General features: G+C 30.2%; 1 protein-coding gene across 3 annotated transcripts; it reads right to left on the bottom strand.

Annotated features, from left to right (window-relative positions):
* Nucleotides 1-6,616: 6,616 nt before the first annotated feature.
* LOC111315333 (cyclin-T1-3-like) lies at nt 6,617-10,521 on the bottom strand. Of its 3 annotated transcripts, none has more exons than XM_022916975.2 (7): nt 10,376-10,521; nt 9,674-9,899; nt 9,092-9,173; nt 8,555-8,689; nt 8,298-8,470; nt 8,028-8,179; nt 6,617-7,628 (listed from the first exon to the last, which is right to left on the bottom strand). In XM_022916975.2, the coding sequence occupies exons 2-7, from the start codon at nt 9,883-9,885 to the stop codon at nt 6,922-6,924; spliced, it is 1,461 nt and encodes a 486-aa protein (XP_022772710.2). In that variant the 5' UTR covers nt 9,886-9,899; nt 10,376-10,521; the 3' UTR covers nt 6,617-6,921. The 3 variants fall into 3 exon arrangements, with proteins under 3 accessions (XP_022772710.2, XP_022772711.2, XP_089605689.1); XM_022916976.2 differs by having other exon boundaries at nt 9,674-9,951; nt 10,376-10,509; XM_089749563.1 differs by having other exon boundaries at nt 9,674-9,887; nt 10,376-10,503.
* Between the last annotated feature and the right edge of the window lie 3,702 nt (nt 10,522-14,223).

Here is a 14,223-nt window from a genome sequence, read left to right as displayed (position 1 = left end):
GCGACACTAAATTCAATCAAACATTTTATATATAGCATAGATAATTATATATGAGTCTCATAAAATTAGGATTTTGTTGTTGTTTAGGGGCAAAAGAATAGGCAACGCTAACTAAACGTGAATGTAACAGGTTTTACTAGGTCTCTGTCATCATCATAATATAAACTAGGAAGCATTAATTTTTTATGATTCCAGGCTGCAGCAGCTAGCAAATGTTGCAAATTAATTATAAAGGAACTCAGAACAGAAACCTTACAATTACTCATAGGCTATTGATAGCCTGTTGTGGAGAACAACGAGTAATATAACATTGAAATTGAAAATATTTTTTATTTGAAATTATTAATTAAGATTTAAATTTTAATGATTGAAATTAAAAATTCAATACATTATTAATAATAATTCACGCGATTGTTAATTAAAATTGAAAGTAATATAAAAAACTCGCCTAATTAATTTATTATTATCCTAATTTATCATTATCATTATCATTATATGTGTAATCCAATTGTGTGTGTTCTAAAGTTATATACACCAATGAAGTTTTAGTTTAGAAGCAAAGAGAAGGTCGGAATTTTAAAGTCCCAAATTCATCAATTTCAATCATGAATAGATTTTATATTAGATTTATATATTTGTACAGGTTGTTCGGTTTGCTCACTTTTATACACATGTGGGCATGTATTATTATGTATACTTGATCAAGGGTTAACAAAATTACTTATCTTTATGATCAAATTAACTTGATTATTTACTACTACAAATTTAAATAATTAAATATGTAAGAAAAGATTTGGATGAAATTTATTAAGTAAAATTTGTAAAATTTTTTATTAAAATTAAAATAAAAATTGAAAGGTTTTATTACATAAATCAAATTAGCATATTTTGAAAAAATTTTAATAATTTTTTATAATTTTTAAATAAGAATTTTTAACAAAAATTTTAATAAAATTTTTACCGTTGAATAAATATAAATTAAATTTGAATTATAAAAAATATTTTTAATAAATTTTTATTATTTATTTTTACATTAAATTTTATTAATTTTTCGATTTAAATTTTTCATTAAATTATTTTTTAAAAAATTTCAGTAACTTTATTTAAAAAATTTTATTTTATCTTTAAATGCAAGACAGAATATTGATACAAGGGTGTAAAAGTATGAACAAATATGTGGAAGTGCTTTTGTCTGCTTGGGAAGAAGGAGACGAGAAAAAGATAAAAGAGAGAAAAGGGTTATTACAATATATAGTAAATAATAATAATTATGATGTATAGATTAAGTGTTGATTAAGCTGTTATTCCATCAAAGAAGTATAATAATTTAATCAGTCCCCACAAAAGTTGACATCACTTGAAAAGTTGATGGGAGAATGTGAGATGAGACAGAGTATGGGCATTGGCCAAGCTTAACTTTGCTTTTTGCTCTTTCTCTTTTGGTCTTTAACTCTCTCTCAGCATGCCCACCCCATCTTGCACCAACCATCACTTGTATATATTGTATATCTTTGTTTATTTAACCCTACTTTTTGTTAAAGCCTTTTCTTTTAACCTTTTTTTATTTTTTTTTTATTTTCCTTTCTTTCCTCCTCCAAAGCTTTTCTTCTTTATTGAGAGAGAGAAACTGAGAAAGAGAGCTTTTCTTTGTTTACTTGTGATCTTTTGCATATTTCCCAGTTTCACTATCTTCCAAGATTCATTTCATAAAAGCTGCTTCTACATCAGATCATTTCAAATACATTTCAATTACAATAATGTATATATATATTGAACAAATTCTTACTCTCACTTTGATGATGAACTTTTGAAAAAAGATGTGAAATACTGTCTATATGTTTAAGTGGCCAGTTAATCAATAATTATCTGCTTAATTAATTTGTAGTTGTATTTCCATTATATTCCAGCTTATAAACTTGAGTTAATTTGGCCACACTCTTAAGTCTCAACTCTAGATGTCATATATTAAGAGTAAATTAACCTTAGGTGATCATCAAGAGGTTGATTCAATTGATAAGAATTGTTTATCTTTGACATAAAAATTTTGAGTTCGAATCTAATCAGTAATATCTTATTATGATCATTTTAAATACACAATCTCTAACTATTATTTTTAAGTCGTTGGGTATAATATATTTTACATTGATATTTACAGACTGAATAATTTATTTATTCAAAAAAAATTTTACTAAAAAAAATAACCTTTGATGGCAGCGGCGGGTAAGGATATTTAGCTTTAGAAAAGGAGCAGGAATGAATCATATAGAGATCTTTCCCGTAAATGAAAATAAAACAGAACTCAAAAGAACAGACATAATGATAATAATAAAAGTAAAATCAAGTCTCATTCCTTTTAACCCTACGGTTAAAAGTTTCCCCTTTGCAAGTTGATTCAAAGTTTCCAACTTACAATAATTAAGCAGATTCATGTTTTTTTTGTTTGCGTGTGTGTGTGCAACAATGCAAGTGATCATTCATGTTCAATGTTGAGCTGGATACAAGCAAAAAGTGCTGTTATGGTCACCTTCATGATGCTAAAAATGATAACCAAAAGCACTAGCTAGTACTATAAAACAAAGTGAATATATCTGTAAGAAATTTTCCGAGTAATTGGTACCTATAGGTTAGGAAATTCGATAACAAAACTATTTACTAGGAGTACAAGAATAGAAACAAGAGAAAAATATTTAACATATATTATTTTATAATTCAATCATTAAATTTTTTCTTTCTTTCTTTCTTATCAAACAAAAAAGGTCGAGCACTGACACTATTTAATGATGGATTACTAAGTTTGAGGAAAATGTTTATTGACTCATTGCATTCATTCATGTCCCCAATGAGTCATTGAAACTATTTTCTAAAAGTTTTGTATAGTAACTAATTAGTGATTATTGAACAGAAAGATTAAAGGAAATAAAATATTATGACTTCAGCTGCTTTCAATCTTATGAAACTATGTTTAGAAAATCAAATATCAAGCATGGGGAAATAAAATAGTGATAAATATTTAAAAGCAGCAGAGAAGAAAAGGTGGAGGGTTTATGCACCAATGCTGTTCCTTCTTTGGGTGACTTTTTTTAAGTCTAACCAGTATTTACCCTATATCTTAAGCCCTATGTAACTTTCAATCCCATATTAGAATAATATGTAGATAGAATATGATATATATATATATATAGAAGCTTAAATTTAAACTTGTGAGGTGTCTTTTATGACACAAAACTGTGAGATCTTCAAATTAAAACAGATAATATGAGTTTCCACAAATAATATTAGAGCCAAAGTTTAAGATCCGATAAAGAAAATAATCAAGTTATAATTAGTGTAAAACTTAAGTATTATTAGCATTTACGTTAATAAGATTCGTTTATTTCATTTTGATTGCTTACGAACTATTTTCGTTGGTACTAATTTAAGTGAGAATGAGTGGCAAAAATGAGATATTAACAAATCTTGCTGGTCAAATGAAAAGAACTGACAAGAAAAGGAATGAATCTGAAACTATCAATGTTTGAGATGAGCAAATTAATATTGAAAACGTTCCTAATACTCCTGTGACACAATATGATTTAGCTGGAGTGTGTCATGTGGTATTTAATTTGATTCAATAACATTAGTAGATACAAAAAAAATCTATAACAACGTGAGACAACTTATGAGTGATTTCGTAGGGTTAACCCACCTCAATTTGAATGTAGCCTTGATCCTTTGACTGCAGAAGTTTGGGTTGAAGAGTTGGAAAAACTCTTTAAGGTGATATGAATTTTTGAGGATTTGAAGTTGAGTTTGGCTGTTATTCAACTAAAAGAAAATGCTAAGTATTGGTAGGATACTATAAACTCATATTTAAAGATTCAGCTGAGCCTTTGACTTGGGAAAAATTTAAAGAAATTTTCTTATATCAATATTTTCCAGACTCAATGAAATCAGAAAAGGAGAATGAGTTTCTGTAGTTACAACAAAAGCATGATATGTCTGTGCTAGATTATGCCAACAAGTTTAACTAGTTGTGACATTTCTGCACTCGCATCATTGACTTAAATAAGAATAACGCGATATGATTTGAGCACGGGTTGAAGCTAAGTATTCAATCTCATTTGTCTTCTCACATAATTGATAGTTATAAAGATGTGTCATAGCAAACATTGAAAATTGAGTCAGATATAAAAAGATATGAGCAAGAGAGAGGTGATAAGAAACACCTAAGGTTTGAGGGAGATCAAAGTAATCACCAGAAGAGGAAATGTAGGTAAAAAATAAGGGATGAAATCTGATACTAAGCTCGAAAAATGTGATTTTTGCAATCGATTTTATTCTACACCATGTCTTAGTAAAGTAAGAGTTTGCTTTGAATGTGGGATAAAATCGACAGATTTTTGGGTTAAAACGGATAATACTTTACAGGTTGAGTGCGAGTCTTCGCAAATTGTATCAATCACCAGTCAGTGAAAACTAAGTGCTTCATCATAAGAGTCACTAAGTGCTACAGTGGGCCCGTAAGAGTCACTAAATGCTATACGGTAGGGAAACACCTCTAGAATCTCAAAATCTAGTGTGATCTTGGTCCTGTAGTTAAACTCGACTTGACAAAGACGCCAAGCTTTAAAGGTAGGGAAACTATAATACCTTCAATCCCACATTGAAAGAATGTGTAAATATAATATGATATATATATATATAGATCTAAACTTAAACCTAAGATATATTTTTTGTGAAATAAAACCGTAAGATTTTTCAATCAAATAATACTTTACAAGTTTAGTGCAGATCTTCACACCTTAAACTATAATAAAGAAATCAATCTTAAAATCATTTTCAACCATTATTACATATTATATGCAAGGTACCCTCCACCCCTTTTCCATTTCATTTATTTAACTTCATTTGTTGCTTGTGCTTTTGCATCGAATGTATGTATAACTACCCCAACTTTTTTGAGTCAAAAAATTCAGAAAGCCCTTAAAAGGGGTCTAAAGTTTTTGCAAGATTTAAAGGTATGTCTAAGAAGAAGAGAAAGGCATTGTCACAGTAGAATATATGCTTTCTCTCAAGCCTAAGGCGCCATGAAAGATCCAACACAAGGGGCCAATGCTTTGTATTTTATCACCCCACTTAGCCCCATACATATAAATATTATCCACACTTTTGCTATCTTTGATGATACACTCAGCCAGTCAGCCCAATGATTGAAACACTTTTGCTTACAATTTTTTTTTTTGGGGATATGTCATATACATATTCAGTTTCCATCTAGGAACAGGCCAATTTGACCAAAGCTTATCTTTAGTTCTTCTGATATGAAATCTTGATGGATCATGTTCTCCACACAATCAAAAAAGAAAGAAAAAAATGGATCCTTGCCCCAAAAAATATAGAGAAAAGCTTGGTTTTCAAGGATCATATACATGAAACATATGACAGTTTTGACCAGATTCTTTTTCTTTCAACATTTTTTTCCAGGGTAAAAAGATAGGTTATGAGACTTGAGTCTGTTGAAGAAAAAACCACATGGCTGCCGCCTGGGGCTTTGGAGGAAGAATTTGGTGGGTAAAGAGCTTTATGTGCATGCTTTTCAAGGCAATGGGGGGTTCCACTCCCTCCAGCTCCCCCTCCACTTGAAAGGAAGTGCTTAAATGTTTCTCTGCTTCTTGCTTCTAAGCAGATTTTGAACAAAGTTTCCAAGACGTTTATTATGCAACAATATGCAAATTTTGTATGATAGGACCATCGAAAAGAAAGAAAGAAATTGAAAGAGATAAAGAAAAAAAAAAAACCCTTGAATAATTGTACCATAAGAGAGGAAGAAAGACACAATAAAACAAAACTAAAGGCTTACTGATTGCATTGGTTGATAGTATGATAGATTATTAAAAGTTAGATGCGTCCAGAAATGTGATGGCAAAGCTGAAAAGGGTATGTGAGTATGCATGGGAAAAGAAAGTAAGTTGTCGAAAACAAAATTTCTCATCAATATATTTCAAAAGCCAAATCCACCACTTCTTTACGAATTACTTGTATTAAACGTAATACTAAATCTTAAAATAAACACAATCCAATCAAGTGAAATCATTAGATTCTTGCCGTAAAACTTTTCGTATATATGCATGAAAATGTACGTATAAGTAAATACGTATATATATTTACATGTATACATGTAGTTGTATAGGTTTTGCATATAACAAAAAAATTATCAACAAAAATGAGATATTTTCGGATGAAAGAATTAAGTTGACAACATTCCAAAAGCAGAGGAACAAAATTTTTTTCTTTCTTGTTACTTGGTACAACAATCAGGTATGTAATGAATGAAGGGCAGTTGAGATTATGAGCCAAAGAGAGATTTCAGGGTTTGATACACTTATTCAAGTGATTAAAAGCAAATTACATGAAAGAAGTAAAGCATCTGGGCTTACCTTCCGGGGAAGATAAAGAGTTTAGTTCTGGACCATCCTTCTGCGCTCTTAATCTATTCCAAAGTGCTCAAGCGTTAGACCAAGGCATGAGAATTGAGAAGTTTCTATATACTAAAATGAATCAACACGAGAAGATGCTGATGCTGGATTTTCTAGGAATGGAGCCATTTCTTTTCCTTCCATTCAACAGTCACTAAGAGTGATCAACAATGAATCTTTATCTTTTTTCTTAATAATTTGTAGGTCAACTGTATATTTACAAATTCAACCCAAAAGAATGGTTTCAATCCTTGCATCAATGATCTAACATATAAATACAACCTACTGCAAAAATCAGAGAATAATTCTACTGTATACCACAACGTGGAAATAATATAGTCAACAAGATTCATATAGTCTTTCTTGTAATGCCATAAATGTGCCAATGGAAGGTCACTTTGATGCACGAGGTAAAAAGATGTCTGGTTAGTGAGTATCAAGGCACTATTCTCTCAAGTTCAAAACCTCAGAACGCCCTCCTTCGCTTCAGGTAAGAGGCAGATTCCAGCTCTATTCCAATCTCCAGCTCTCTCTCTATCCAGGCTTCACTATCTACCTCGTCATCTCTGCCTTCCGCGTACTTCAAATTTGCAGCTCTATCACATCTCCTCCTCTTCAAGGTCTCTCTAATCCGGTCAGCATCACTCTTACTAAAGGTATTATGAACAGATACAATCTTAACGCTTGGGTTCAGATCAGACTGCTCTATTCTTAACTCACACTCGCCTTCACCATTGTCAACAACAGTACTCGCACCACTATCACTGGTTTGACATGGTAAACTTTCTTTTGCACCGTCTTGTTTGTTGCCACAGGCCAGAGATGAAACAATCTCAAAACTTGGGTTCTGGTCAGACACCTCTGTTCTTGGCTTACCCTTATCATTGCCATCCTCAACAACACTACTTGCACCATTATTACTTGTCTGATATGGGAAAACTTCTTTCATACTAACTTGGCTGGCAAAACTGTCCGTAGATTTGCTAAGTTTGCTATTCTCAGCTCCAGCACCAGACTGACCCTTGGCCACTGGTGCATTCAAAGTGCATGATTGCGTGCCACTGATCATTGCCTTGCCAGCTAAAGCAACAGATTGATTGGCCCTCTCATGTCTTGATGATAAACCTCGTTTTTTGTCTTGCTCTAACAACCTGACCATCAGCTGAGTGACCTCTGAAAAATTTTGCGGTAGAGTTCTTATTTTGAACCACAATAGTTAAGCAACATCAAAGCAATGAAAATAATCATCCCCAGTTAAAAATAAAAAATAAAAAAAAAAAAAGTTAAGAACCACCATGCATGATATTTTAGAGAAACGTTGCAATTAATTTGCATCATTCATATTTATTCCATAAGAAGAAAAACATCTGTTAAGGTTAATGCAGGTGATTTGAAACAAGGAAGTTCAGCATGATCAATGTCTACCACTTTCAAAGTGTGGGGAGTAAATTAGAACCTCACCCACCTTTTTAATTATCCAGCATACTCCCAGTTCATTAAGAATATAACGACCATGAGTACGACTTAAAGCAGATACATATAAATAGACTAAAAGATATCTGTAGTTCAAACCTTGTAATTGATTAGGTGAAATATCAAATTCCAACCACCATACTTTTCCCTTCTCCATTGGCAGCTTTACTTTTTGAAATTTAGCAGCAAGATACATGGAACCAGCAGCAATATAATGGGGTTTGTATTGCAAGCACAAGGTTGTACGAAGCCTGCCAGTTCCATTCATGAAATTATTTAATATCGTAAAGACACAAAAAAATGATCTAAAATTTAAGTAAAAAATAGAATAAATATAATTAGTTTTAACTAGAATGAACAAGTCCTCACCAATCATTCACGAAATTCCACGCCACTTTTAAGAGGTTAGGAAAAATTTCCAATCTCTTAACAGCTGCAACAAGAGGCTTGTAAGGGAGTTGGATATCAAGATCAAAAGCAATTGCTGCCAACAAAAGCCTCTCCCCAATCAAGATCAATTCCTTCTGCTTATCATAAACTTCCTGCATCCAAAAAGTGGTAAAAAATTAGGTAAGAATGAAAATGAGAAATTGTGGAGTTGTGCTGAGCACAGCAAATCCACATACTCTCTGTCTGATTCTTCCTGGAGCAGAAGAATCCCATTTATAGATAATTTCATAGCCCACGACAATAACATCCCGCAGCAAGCGTGGTGTTTCCTCTATTTTGCATGCGAGAAATGTGCTTACAGTTGCAATAGTCTGCGCAATTCACCAGAAATGAGAAAATCAAGCCAGCTAGATTTGAACAACTTAATATTTAAAAGCATCTCAACTTCCACTTTCCCTATGTTAAGAAAAGCCAAGTTTTCCATGAGACAATTATCAGACAGAAAAAATACTAATAAATATTAGAAAATAAATAATAGTATTTAATAATATCATATGTATAATCATTAATTTCTAAGATCAAATCACTGATGTTCTGTTTCCAAAGAATGCAGTTAAATGTTAATCTAGTTGTTTGCTGATAAATGGTCTCACGTAAAGTACTTTACATGTGAATCTATTCTCTATTAGCATCCATACTCATAAACTAAGAGTTCTATATTTCAAAAGAGAAAGATGCAAGTAAGCATTAAAACAGAGTAATGCAACATCTACCTGCCAATCATTCCTAGTGTGAGATTGGCGCATGTAAAACCGGTGGCACAGCATCATTGCACATGCTATTGCCACCTGAGGCCTGCAAGTAAACTTGTCAATCACCATTTCTAGTAGTATAATGAAACATAAACCATATTTGAGAAATTAAAGTGATGAACTGAAAAAGCAAATCGAATGTAGATATTAGTACAGAAATAACTGAATCTGAAACAATATATAAAACAGTCAAATTAAATAGATCGCTATAGCAACATAAATAATTCCATTGTTGAAGTTATGTTATTAGGTATAGATTGACAGTTGAGAGGATTTCTAAAGAATCTAAATCTAGCAATATCTCATATATTCTAAAGGCATGTTTATTATTTTTTAATAGAATGGACGAGGAGTATGAAGCAAGAAAAGCAACTGTTTCACATACTAAAACACAAAACTAAAGATAATGCTTCAAAAGCGAAATGCATAAAAGCTTAAAAAACTGCAAAACTAAGGACTAAATGGTGATATGCGATGAAAATGATTAACTTTTCACCATGTCAGAGTAGACTACTGCAAACTGGACATAGTCCATGCACTTACACTTTAAGCTTCATCCCAAGCTCTTCAATAAATGAACAATACAACTTCCGCAACTGCTCCTCTCTTCCAAGGTCGATTCCATCCTTCCTAGATGGAGAACAATTCTCAATTTCTTCTCTGCTGAAGTACCACTTGCGTGTAGATGAATCTGGCTGCTCCAACAAACACATGCTAGCTGCACATCTGGAATCCACGTGCAGCAATTTCGCCATCACTACAACGAAAACTAAACAAGCCAAGCTCAATTAGCAGTAGTCTTATCACAAACTTAGCTCTTTCTGCTAAACCAAGTTAAAACATCAAAATCAACCAACATGCTATGACTGAGTAAACAATGCATCAGTAAAATCTATTTTATAATTGAAAAAATCCATTTCTTTTTCCTGTTACTTGAAGGGTTTTAATTTAAAGGGAAATTAAGCAAACCCATCACGAAAATTAAAATTCTCCACCGAATTATCCTTAATATTCAATGAATTAGTAGCTGAAAATTGGAAAAAAAAAAAAAAAACAGAACAACGAAGAAATCTAATGCAAATTGAACTGAATTTTTTGGCCGGAGAAGAAAATTCCAAATTGGGTAAATAACACCAGAATTTAAACTTTTTGTGACCTAATTCATGATAAACATAATTCAAAATTGACGTAAAACACATAAAATTAAGAAATAAAATGGAAAAAAAAAGGAAAAAAAGAAATGACCTGGGGGAAGAATGAGGAGCAAAACTAACGAATTTGGTGCGCTTTCTGCTAACAGTTAGACCAAATTTTCAGTTACCGTTGAAACTCTTTCCTTTTTGTTCCTTTTTTCAGGCGAGATTGTTTTGCCGTGAGTTGAGTTTGACTCCAAGTTTCAAGTCTTTTTGTCTTTTTTTTAGTTGAGTTGAGTTGGCAGCAGCACGCGCGAGTGAAGCGAATAATCTGAGCGCGTGCATTTGGTATCTAAGTTGGGGATCTAATCTAGTAAGTAAAATCTAAATCGCCTGAGGCGGTGCTTCGATTCTTAATCGCAATTTAAACCATAAGAAACACTTCGAATGAATTTTGGTGGCCCATTTTTTATAGTTTAGGCCCATAAAGAAAACGGACTTAACCCAAACAGAAAATTTTGAAGGCCCATTCTATTCTAACGTATCTTTAAAAAATTAAGATCATATTTGGTAAATGGAATTATTGATAAGATATAATAATAATTATTTTATATTATATTTTATTTATATCTAAAGAAAGGGATATAAATTGAAACGAGGATTAATATCCTTTTGACATATGATTATTTAATTCTCTTCAAATGAAAAAGATTATTTTTAATTCATGAGATTAAATATACGGGTCCAATTATATTCTTAAAAATTATATTAATAATTTAAATTATATAAACTTTAAGAAAGATAATTTTGATAAATAAATAAATTATCTTATCTTAATTCTTACATATATCAAATATAAAATAAGATAACATTATTTAATCTAATTCTATTTATAATATTATCTTATTTTATTTTATCATAATCTTATATATCAGACATGATCTAAGGATCTTATTAAGGTGATGATATGAAACCTCTCATATGGGTTTATAAAAGTAGTGTGCCAATGATCTAATGGCCTAAAACAGAAAGATTAAAAAATAAATGTACTTATCATTGACTTAATTGATAATTAGATTGCATGCAATTTGATGTAACTTATATTTATAGAAACATACGTAAACTTTACTTTAATTGGTTTGAATTGTCCCTTTCTTAGCTTTAATTAACACCATATGTCTCCATGTGGGTATTTACTTCCTTTGATATTGTTAATTTAGAGTTTTTATAAAAATATTGATTTCGATTCAAATCAGATAAAATTAATATATAAAATTGATATCGATAATATTAAAAATTAAGACTACTATCTCATTCTATTAGTTTTACCTTTCTAGTTTTATCTCATTACTCTATAATTAGCTTACAATATATACTTGATTCAAAACAACTCATAACGACTCTTTAATGAAAACAAAACCTTTATGCACTCATTTTTCCTTAACATGTAAATTTACCATCGTCTTATCAACTTCCAAGATATGGTCCATATTTATTGTGATATTATGGTTTTTGCTTCTTAATATATATTAAGTCTGGATGTTGAAAATGCATGTATAGCAAAGTCGAATATTCTTTTATGATTGGTGTTATATCAATTTCATTAAAGATAAAACGTTGAAAACGAAAAAAGAAAAAGTAAAAAGTAATTAAAGAAGCAGAATATTGATACAAATTGGATAGGTTCATTAGCTGAATCATTAGTAACTATAAAGCTTTAATTTTTTATTTTACATTCCAACCGATGAAACTGACATCCTTGCATATATCTCAAGCAAAATGAAGGTAAATCAAGTCAAATAACTTATAAGGAAATTAGGAAACTGTTGCTGAATTTAGGCAATCAGGCATAGGGCATGGCCAATGAATGGCCTAATGCGACATTGCACTTATATTCAACAATATCAGTTGAATCCTAATGTTTCACTTTCTATGTTTTGCTCTCATATCATGTTTTCGTATATCCTCAATCGGAAATTTTATATTCTTTTTTTTAAATTAAACCCGAATTATACATATTTATTATGAATCGAATTCAAATATTAAAAATATAATTCGAGATTTGAGTTAGGCAAAAATTATCTTGATCTGTTCAATTATCATCCTTCAATGCTCCAACTATTAAAATATTATAAAAAAATAATATACTACTTTGTAATTTCTCCATAAAATTTGATATTTTGTCCCTTGAATTTTTTAAAATATAAAGTTGACCCTTAACCTTTAAAAAGCAATTAAGTTAATTCATAATTTGATTTTAAATTATGCAATCATTATTAAAGAAATAACATTCAATGCTTACAATTTTTTTTAATTATGATCTCCTTTTAAAAATAAACAACTAAGCACTTTCATTTAAAACAACAATCATTCCATCGGATGTATTAATTATATCTTTTTTTAGTCATTCAAAAGAGATATAATCTTACATTAAAAGAAAGAAAAAAATTAAAATTCGAACTTCAATTTTGATGTTATTTTCTTTTAAAATTGTCTTTACCATTAAATCAAACAGCTGAAGACAACGTATTAATTATATCGATCCAACTTATTTTCCGACCAATCTTTAAGCATAACGTGTGTTTCATAAAAATATCTAGAATTGACATATGTTGCATTCTAAACAACCAAAATTAAAGTGCTTGCAAACACATAACAATATTTAATCTTATCTTTTTCTTTTTCTTTTTTAAAGGTAAACAGGTTTATTTAATTTCTGGCACTTCTCAGTCCATATCATAGTATTGTAAATAAATTATAGGTTAACAAAGTTTGTATAAAATTGTAAGAACTAGCACGTCTCACAGTCGAACTAACAATGAAGATGATATGATAATCTACAATCATTAGGCCAGCCATCATTTACACCCACCCCCACCTCCCCAAACGAAAATGTAAGAAAAGAAGACGGTTAATTTGCGAAATTTGTGATTGCCATTTTCCATTATGTTTCCCGATGATCATCAACTGTTCAATAAGAAAAGGAAAAAAGATGTTTATAACTGGCACTTGCATTTGGTTGGGGGATTGGGGTTTCTATAGCCACTTTCTCATTTAAATGGAAGCTAGAGCTAGGAAGTGCCTTTTTTTTTTCTCTACAATAAAAACAAAATACATGATTAAAAACTAATGATATATTTGATATATAAAATTATAACAAAATAAAATAAGATAAGATTACGTTATAAATAGAATTAGATTAAATAATATTATCATATCTTATATTTGATGAGTATAAAAATTAAAATAAAATTATTTATTTATCAATCAAAATTATCATTTTTAAAATTTATATTTGATGTAATTTTTAAAAATTTAATAAGATATATAAATTCGATCTTATTAATTAAAAATAATATTCTCTAATTTGAGATGATTAAATTGTATTATACAAAAAAAACATTAATCTTTTTTATAATTTTATTTTTTTTAAATAAAAATTAAATATAATATAAAAAAATTATCATTTTATCTTATTTATTATTTTATATATCAGATATGACATGAAGGATAAGACTCACTAACCCAAACAATGATTATTGTCTAATTATTCAACTTTAGCCCTCCTTAGCAAATCATAAGCATGTCCACCTCTCCTCTTATTGGTCTTGTCTTAACAGCAACAAATGAATCATTGCTTTCTTTATTATTTAGGGAAAAAATTCGAACTTATTCTTTAAATAATATGATCCAAATATAAAATGACACGCACATTGATCCTTGAAATAACTACTGCAAATCAAATTTCTTTTTTTTTTGTTGAATTCCACTTAATTATTTAAATAGTACTTAATAATTCGAAAATGTTGTGGCATATACACGCAAGGAATATAAATCAATATCCATTTCTTACCTGTCAAGACACAAGCATTAATCCATTTGTCATGAAAAAAGGGAGTGCACTGTTGTCCCACCGGAGGGTCGACAGTCTCATGACCCATATCTAGAGAAGATAGAAAG

This window comes from Durio zibethinus, chromosome 20 (assembly GCF_047325235.1).
Source record: "Durio zibethinus cultivar Kanyao isolate XHJ-2024 chromosome 20, ASM4732523v1, whole genome shotgun sequence".
NCBI lineage: Eukaryota > Viridiplantae > Streptophyta > Magnoliopsida > Malvales > Malvaceae > Durio > Durio zibethinus.
Note: the sequence above shows the minus strand (reverse complement) of the source record. Positions and strands in the feature narration are given on the sequence as shown.